This window comes from Sinocyclocheilus anshuiensis, unplaced genomic scaffold (genome assembly GCF_001515605.1).
Source record: "Sinocyclocheilus anshuiensis isolate Anshui unplaced genomic scaffold, SAMN03320099.WGS_v1.1 scaffold1803, whole genome shotgun sequence".
Taxonomy (NCBI): Eukaryota; Metazoa; Chordata; class Actinopteri; order Cypriniformes; family Cyprinidae; genus Sinocyclocheilus; species Sinocyclocheilus anshuiensis.
In genome coordinates, this window is record NW_015548301.1 from 372,049 (window position 1) to 381,236 (window position 9,188).

At 36.9% G+C, this 9,188-nt stretch overlaps 1 protein-coding gene across 1 annotated transcript; it reads right to left on the reverse strand.

Annotated features, from left to right (window-relative positions):
* Positions 1-212: 212 nt before the first annotated feature.
* On the reverse strand, positions 213-8,759 carry LOC107656148 (WD repeat-containing protein 48-like). The gene is made up of 19 exons (XM_016443870.1): positions 8,619-8,759; positions 8,346-8,424; positions 8,158-8,240; positions 7,783-7,912; positions 6,719-6,823; positions 6,417-6,505; positions 6,220-6,321; positions 5,648-5,872; positions 5,459-5,533; positions 4,424-4,526; positions 4,082-4,179; positions 3,899-4,006; positions 3,715-3,811; positions 2,838-2,933; positions 2,175-2,280; positions 1,992-2,079; positions 1,827-1,903; positions 1,464-1,656; positions 213-760 (listed from the first exon to the last, which is right to left on the reverse strand). The coding sequence occupies exons 2-19, from the start codon at positions 8,401-8,403 to the stop codon at positions 665-667; spliced, it is 1,929 nt and encodes a 642-aa protein (XP_016299356.1). The 5' UTR covers positions 8,404-8,424; positions 8,619-8,759; the 3' UTR covers positions 213-664.
* Positions 8,760-9,188: the final 429 nt, after the last annotated feature.

Here is a 9,188-nt window from a genome sequence, read left to right on the forward strand (position 1 = left end):
ACTGATCCACAGAAATCAACAAACAAACAGATGAGAAATATACATTTAGAACATCTCTCACGCATACACAGTAAATTGCATCTACGAATTAAAATCATCCTGGCTGACTTCTTGTTCCATGCTGGACAGTTTTGATTTCTGATACAAAAATAGCTTCAAATAAATTACAATAACATTAAATCTAGAAAAAAAAGGTACATTGTTTACTTGGGGAAAAAAGCAAAATGGGGAGCTTCAAAGAGTAACTGATCTGGATCTGGATCTGGATGAAAGTCTCTGGAATATCTGAGATCAGAAGTACTCGTGTGCATCATCATCATCATCATCATCATCATGACTCGTGTTAAGATGGACATGACATGTCGCTGAACACAACAGTAATAAATATACAAAAAAATATAATCAATGCAATAAAGGCAGACAAATATTGAAGTCGTAGTTCACAGAACTGCATCAATCTGCAGTCAGTCTTTAGTCTTTAACCTTCAACTGTCGGTCAGATCTTTCTGCTGGCTCTGTCATTTAAGCCAATGCAAAGAGAAGAAACATTCCTCCTGGGTGACCATCAGACCTGAGAACAGCAGGGCATTCTGAGACGCTTCTTCTGGAAGTCAAAGCGATGTGGGTTGAAGGTGACTGGGGTCTGTATAGAGATCAGAGGGGCTCACGTGGATTTCTGTCGATAATGAAGGGTCAGGTCTCCACCGCTCTTCCAGATGAAATGCTTTACAGTCCTGAGGTCTATGTTTGGATCCAAAACCTACAAACGACAGAAAACATTAACAATAGAGTACAAACAAGCTTTTCACAGTGTAAAGGCCATTGCACAATGAGTCGGAATTTTTCGTCCGAAATTTTCGCACGTTGAAAAATAAATAGGACCTCACGTTGTGTCAATAATAAAATTCGGACCAGGTTCGATTTTCCGTAGCAAGCATTTTGATAGGAAATGATGGCGAATATGAAAAAAAACATACGAAAATGTGCAAGGACCTTAACAATTAATTTTGTTTGTTTACTAATTAGGAACAAAATGCAAATTATATGATCTTGCCTGAAACATGTAGTGCAATTCAGCATTATTAAAATACAAGTATGTAAATAATGTTAAAGTAGCAGAAAGTCACCAAAAAAGTATAGCAGTGAAGGATTTACTTAAACTTAAGTATCTTTTCACACTGTTTACCTAGGCAACTTTAACCCTGGGTTAATCAATGTTTGACACTTGTAATCTTATTATTAAAGGTTACTGGTGTCACAAAAGCTGTGTGAATGTTAACAGCCAGTTGCTTAACAACCAACAACCAACCAAAACTAAATAACGGTCACCTCATTTAAACTCGTTTCAGCATCTGAGGAAAATAAGATGTTGAACAGCAAACAGTAAGTACATTAGAGAGATGAGTCTCTAGTAATTTTCATTTGTCTGGAAGCAGTCAAGGAGGTCTGATAGGAGGTCTAACCTGATCTAAACACAGGAGCTCAATCTTCTCTTCAGCTATCACTGCCACGTCTTCCTCCTTCTCCTGCTCTCCCAGTTTGTCAGTGGCTGAGGAGCTGGTGGTCTGTGACTCTGTGTCGAGGTTGATGATCTTTTCGTAGACGTGCTCCATCACTTTCCGCACTTGTAGCATGTCGCTAGCAGACAGACGGTCCCTGATAACAACCGATTGTGATGAACAATCACCAAAATATTGTTGCAAATTTGCATCCAAGTATTGGTTTTACACTTCAATGTGCATTTGTGTCATAAAATGTGAATTGCTAAGCATAGCCCTTATTAATTACTGCTTTTCCATTTTGTCACGTTTACAAACACAGCATACTTTTTGAGTGTTTTGGCCCCAGATGATGAATGAGGTTGGAGGTAGAATGGGATCTTGTTGAATTTTGGCATGTTTTTCTGTAGCAGAAAAGAAAACAGTCAATAATACAATCACAAACATATGATGGACACATAATGGGATGATTGGGGGATTTGAAACACTCACATCTATAGTGATATCAATAACCCACTGAGGTACGGTTTCATTCAGTAACATGGACTCCGTCTCTCCTCCAGAATCACGGCACAGTAACCTGGAATTGGAAAGAAATGTGGCTTATAATGAAGACAGGAAGGAAAGTCAGATGAGTGTAATGTCTTCATCAGTACTGGACACTGTCATTCTGACCTAAACAATGTTCTTCCTCCTGCTTCACCAAAGATGACAGGACTGTGTGGAGGAACCTGGAAGTAGCCGTTGCCCTTTTGAGTTCGACTCTCCCGTTCACCGTTCACTAAAGAGAAATTCACACAGAAAATGATCAAGTCAGAAACCAACCGCAGATTTCCATGAATTCCATTAGCTCAGAGACCAGGCTTTGCTTAACAAAAAAAAAAATTCCACGCATTCTTTCTTGATAGGGAAATGTCAGTATACATGGCAAAGAACTAAGAGAAATGTATTAATAGAAAATACCTGCTTACTAAAAATCTTATTTAAAATATTTATAGTAGAATTATTAGAATAAAGGCAAATTCTACTGAATCGCTGCATGAGAAGTAAACAGCTAACTATGCTTTAAACAAAGCCATTATGCTTTAAAAAATAAAAAGCTCTGAAACCACTAATAAATAATTGCATGCATTCATGTGTATTAGGCAATCCCAGAATGCATTGAAAAATATTCTAAGATGAACTATAATAGCAGGCTAGAGTCTGCTATTTACTAAGAAAAACTGATTCACTACTGAAAAGTATTAACATAAAATAATACCTGAAAAAGAATAATTATTATTATTATTGCCTTTATTAAAATATTCCTTTGCAAAAAAAAAGAAAAGAAAAGTCTACCATGGTTGAGTTCGCTTTCCTCCTCTTCCATTGGGTTTATATGAGTTCTGGGCCAAAACTCTAACAGCGCCTGCAGGAGCAGCCCACCCAGATTCACTGAAACACACAAATAAACACAACGAACAGTTGTTACATAATTCTCACTGTTGAGCTAATATTGTAATGTCAGAATATGAATGACAAACAAACATACACACACTGTATCATCATCTTGTTTTCTAAATGTTCTAAATGTCCTCACATCAAAAAGGTTGAAGTAAAAAAAATTTACAAAAGCTAAATTAAATGCATTTCTAGCTTGATGTGAAGGTGAAGTGTGTAATTGCAGCACCCCTAGTGGCACCAAATAGATTTTCCAAAAAAGAAAAAAAAAAAAAAAATCATACAATTCTAATGATCGAAAAGTAGTTTGACCAATAACATGCAAGCATTGTACATAATGGACCAATCATGGCGTGTGAGAAGGTGGGATCTACGGTCAAAGCGATGCAATTACGCGTACATATTAGGTGTGTTCGACTTAAAAGCAGTGCGGCTCAGAAACACCGATCAGTGTTTGACATCAAAGTACCTCGAGAGCGTTTCGAAAGCATAAACGTCATTATGGTACTTTGATGTCATACACCGATCGGTCTGCACACGCAAACAAAGCCAAAACCTAGATATTTTAGGCAATATAGAAATCATGGCCAGGACGCGTCCTGGAAAAATGGCACGTATGGTCACCCTATCATATAAGTTACTCAAAAAAGACCATAATTAGCAAACAAATAGTCTAGCCCCTATTTTTGTTTTGCTTCAAGAATGTCATTTTTGCAGCATAAATATCAGATATTCTGCTAACTTAAACCACCATGCACTTAGAAGAAGGCATTACACTTTGGATCAGAGCCGTCTGGGCTTGTAAAACCAGCATCTTTAGCTGCCACCCACGCCGCAAAACAATCACTTTCATCCAGCGTGATGGTCAGCATCTGAAAAACAGCAAGAACAGACGTAACATTCATTATCTTTCATCTTCACCATCATTATTAATTGAAAAACTAGATGCTAATACTCACCCCTGTTTTGAGATCTACAGAAAACCAGTTCGGCACATAGACCATCTTGAACCTCTTTTTAATTTCTTCATCGAAGTCCACTTTACCCAGGTCTTCCCCCTTACATGCCTACAAAACACAGAGCGAGATTAAATAACATTTGGCCTAAAGATGCCACAAAAGCTTCTCGTGATCTGCTCTTACCTTGAGGACATCCCAGAATGCCACACTGTCATTGGAGTCTTTAGTGAGTATGTGCCTCTTGTCATTGAGAATATGACACTGAACAATGCTGGTGCCTCCTGAAATTGAATTCAGTCAAACTCTCAGTCAAAGATTAAATCAGTTTAGCACATTTTGATCAAGTGAGATTAGAAATCAGTCATTTAACAGATCCAAAGTAACAAGTTCCTTATATATTTTGCTCATGGCTCACTCAGTAATATAACCAGCAACCTTACAGTTACCATCCCTGAGTTTTAACCAATAGGCAACACTGATCTGACACTCAGGTGCCTGCTCTGGCACACACAGATGGTCTTTTACCTTTGATGACCTGCTCTGGCTGTGTACACAGTGGAGTTAAAGGGGCACTGCAGTCGTTGTCGTAGTCTCCAGATGCTCTGAAGTTATGCATGCCCTTTAGAGACTGACAATGACAAATAAACAAATACAGACAGACATAAGCTGAAGAAACACTGCAATTTTGTTTTAATTTTGTTTGCATTTCAATTCAATTGCAGATTTACACTACCATTCAAAAATTTGGGGTCGTTAATTTTTTTTAAAAGTCTTATGGTCACCAAGGCTGCATTTATTTGAGAAAAAATGAATAAATACAATAAAATAAATAAAACACTTTTCAAACAGAAAAATTTACTTTTTTTCCTGTTTGAATATATTTTAAATGTAATTTACTCCTTTGATGCAGTTGAATTTTCAGCATCGTTACTCCAGTCTTCAGTGTCACATGATCCTTCAGAAATGATTCTAATATGCTGATTTGCTGCTCAAGAAACATTTATTATTATCAATGTTTAATGATTCATTAATTTCTTTCCTGACATTTTTGAGCAATTTAATGCATCCTTGTTGAATAAAAGCATACATTTTTCTCAAAAGAAAAAAAAACGTACTGACCTTTTGAACAAATAGCATATTATTATATATAAACTAATGTCGAATTATAGCATGCATATTTTAAAGTGATAGTTCACCTAAAAATTCTGCTATGATTGCTCACGATATATGCAAGAACTTCTTTGTTTGCATACAGCCAGAAGCACAACACACTCAACACAATATATCCTCATTTGTAAGTCGCTTTGGATAAAACCGACTGCTAAATGACTAAATATAAATGAAAATATATAAAGAAGGAAGGGAACTTTTAAAGTACTTTTATGTCTTGACAGTCATTGTCCTCATTCACTATCAAAGGAAAAGAGCAGACCGGACATATCAAAGGTAACTCCATTTGTGCTCAATGCCAAAAAAGAAATGATATGAAGAGTACATAATGATTGAATGTTTTGGCAGAACTATTACTTTAAGAATAGAAATCTCTGAAATGTAACTTACCCATTTGTTTACAAACGATTTAGTTGTGGACACCCAAATTGCTTGAGGAGGTTCAGCTGATTTGTCCAATTCCATCTGCACAGAGAAAACAGCAGATACACTGTAAGAGCAGTTTTCTTAAAGTATTGAACAATTACATTGAATGATGACTTCATTACTATTTTCAAACACCAAGCAGCTCAAGCTCACCTTCAGGATGGGAGCTTTCTCTTCACATATGAGCACACGCAAGTCAGGGTTACGCAGATCCGTGCAGTAGATTTTTCGGTCACGTCCCCCGGAGTAGATGTGCGTGAAGGCCTCGTTCACCTGCAGCGCCCATACACCCTCATCGTGGACGCGGTATGTGGCGATGCATCGCTGCTGGCCAAGAGACCACAAGCGTATCGTACCGTCCGAGCTACCAGAGAGACACTAGACAGAGAAACAAAGCAGGTTTAACATGTGTACCAAATGGAAAACCTTAAAAGTCTATGTGTGTTTGTGACTATGGCTGTGCTCAGACTGGCAGAAAAATATCTCGTTTTTTTTTTTTTGTAATATCTGATGCAAATCTGTTTAGTTTTTGTAGTCTGAAAAACAAAAGCTGATGTTTACAAACCTAATCCAAATCACATTCATATTAAAAAAATTATTTTTTGGAATGTATCTCAGTTCGAAAGTCCGGACCCCAAACTGATTTTCTCATAATTTAGGATGTGATGCACATGTGATGTCATAATAAATGTGCAATTATCTCTGGAGCTGTGTTGAAGTCTTACCTGAGTGCCGTCTCTGTTTAACAATAATGATTTGACGTTGTCAGTGTGGCCTTTCAGCTTCATTAGCTTAGCACAAGTTCGTGGATCCCAGACCCTCAAGGCCTGACCAAAAAAAAAAAAAAAAATTTACTTCCTTGAAACATGAAACCATAAAAACTTCCTTACTTGAAAAGTGAAATAAAAAAACTGAGATTAACCTTCTCTGTAGATCCTGAGATGATCACAGTTCCTGTCTGATTCATGGCCAGACTGTAGATAGAGTCCTTGTTTCCACTCAGTGAAGAAGCTGTCACAGAAATGATGGATGCAATCAGTCTTATTAGAGTTAACATATAAAACTATAACATTCTGAAATAAAATAAATACTGAAATAAAAAAATATATACAAAAACTTATTTTTATTTCAGTTTAACTTCATGTAGTGAAATAACTAAAGCTACTGTTACATCCCTATGATGTATGTATTATATTAATATTTATTTTTGAGTGTGTTTCCCACCCTTTTGGGTGTGGTTATGTTTCCCTGTGTATGTGCACTCTCTCTCTCTCTCTGCTTGCTTGGCAGTAGCAAATTGCCCACAGGTGGTGCTCATCAGAGAGTGTGCTGCAGAGACACAAACCACACAAAAGAGCAGAAAATGTGGAGTGAGGTTCACTTCTCCCCTGCTCCAGACTTGTGTTGGGTGTTGCTTATTAAGTCTTTGTCTGTTTAGTGTGGTGCAAGCTTTGAACATTTCTCCATTGACTAACTCTTAATTGTTATAGTGTATTCCTGTTGTCCCAGCAGTGTTGTGCTGATACTATGCCAGTAGTGTGACTACTTTAACTTACTTTCTTTGTTAAGGTAGGTTTTTTGTTTATTTGCTTTATGATTAAGTTGGAAGCTGTAGGGCGAGGGTTCCATTTTATTTTTGTACTCACTGTTTATCCCTGTTTTTGGTTAGCAAGGGAGTTGAGGAAAGCTTTTGTTGTTGATTTCTTTTCTTTTACCTGGATAGGTTATTTAGCACTCCTCCTGTTAGTTAGCTGCTGTTTTGTTTGTTGTTTTGGCCAGGCCCTCTCCTGAAGACATTTATTGCTTCCACGATTCTTGCTGATTTAAATAAATTGCTTAGGTTTGCCTAAACCAAGTGGTTGTCTTGCATTTCTAGGGCAGAGGACTGGAGTGAATCCTCCACGTTTTATTTTTCGTTTAGGCCTATTTCTTTTTTATAAGCTTTAGTTAACTTGTTACTCCCACTCCCAACCCTAGACTGGGAAATTGGAACGTAACACTACAGTAAATTAAAAATGTATAAAAACTATACAGACGTATAAAAAAACATTAACTAATGAAAATCTCAGGATGACAAAAAAATAATAAACTTTAACTACAACTAAAAACAAACTGCAACTTCTAATAAAACCTTTAACAGTATCTCAATGATAATAAAATAACACTGGATGCAGTACTGCATTGAAATGGGTTTTCATAATCATCTCCTTAATTACACGCTTCAACCCTAACTCAATGACTTACAAGGAAGACGGTGTCAAACAGAATGATTAAGAGAGTTTACTCACTGGTGACTGTATTATTGGAGGCGGTCAGAGCTGTCAGTGTGTTCACATCCCACAGGAAGATCTGCCTGTCCAGCCCAGCTGATGCCACCAGCTCCTTGTCCTTTGCATATGCTAAAGCTTTGACGTAGTCCTGAAGAGTGAATCACAATTGACAAAATCACTTCGTCTCATAATCATTTTCTTTCTCAAACTTTCTCAATTTCAAGCTTTAATCTGTTTTCTATGCAAATTCCTGGAGATGTTAAATGGACCAAATTGTATGCCAATTGTCTACTGTCTGGCAATGCAAGACTGCCATCAGAATAACCCTTATGCATGAAGATTTTAAACAAAATTAAAGCAAAAAAACTAAAATAACCATGATAAGAAACGTGCCTTATGCGTCCGTAACGTGGACATGCAGAACCCTTTGTGTGCATTCCAGACTTTCACAGTGGTGTCCGAGGATGCTGATATCACTACAACACAGAAAAATCCACTCAAACTGGCTAAAGCTCAGAATAGATTTGATGAGATCTGAGCATGAAGCTTCTGTAAAAGGAATATGAGGTGCTTAGACGTACGTGTTTTTCCATTACAACAGAGGATGATGTCATTCACCCAGTCTGTGTGATGCTCCATTGACGCGATGTAAGAATCCTGCTGCAATAGAAAACAGCTTAGTTGGACTTAGCAGAAACATTTGACCACAGAGAGACAGAATTGGCATAAATTGTTACTTTGAGGGAGATACAAAGTTAACACTGTTGCTCAAAGTAGAAAGTGTGGTCGCACAGTAACAAAACAAGGGATTAAGTGCATTAATATTCATAAATCATGCAAAATGCAGGTTGTACTTTGTGTTGATTGACACTCCATATCCTGACGATGGAATCTCGGCCGGCTGTGAAGAGTCTGTTGAGAGCAGGATCCAGCTGAAGAGCGTTCACACCATTACGATTGTACTTCTCCACCTCATCTCTAATCACGTAGGAAACCTGTACACTCATCATTATTAATAACTCCAGTTTATTAAACATCAAAGACTACCTACATTCCACCAAACTACCTATTTACTATTAATTCATAGAAAAATGATATTATAATATTAGATTAGATGCATCTTGTGAATCCGTCATTAAGTGATAAACAATTGATTCTGATGCTGTACAAACACAAAATCTGTATATAAAGACAGTAGAATAAAGATATAAAGATCTGTATATAATGTTTTTAATATAATGAATCCAATCAGCGTGCAGACAATTGTACTAAAAGAACAAATTTAATTGCATGAACATACAGAGCACAGCATAAATGAGTACACCCCCTCTGAATAAATATAAAAGATGTATTTTCTTAATGATCACTAATATAATTCATGGAAAGATGGCAAAATCATAAATCGTACATATTAAACATATACT

What these genes read in the sequence shown, in the direction of transcription:
- LOC107656148 (XM_016443870.1), bottom strand. Translation starts at nt 8,403, where the DNA reads ATGGAGCATCACACAGACTGGGTGAATGACATCATCCTCTGTTGTAAT. An exon ending in CCACGTTACGGACGCATAAG is followed by an intron (nt 7,913 to 8,157) that starts GCACGTTTCTTA and finishes TTCACTCTTCAG; the next exon opens with GACTACGTCAAAGCTTTAGC. An exon ending in AATCGTTTGTAAACAAATGG is followed by an intron (nt 4,527 to 5,458) that starts GTAAGTTACATT and finishes TGTCATTGTCAG; the next exon opens with TCTCTAAAGGGCATGCATAA.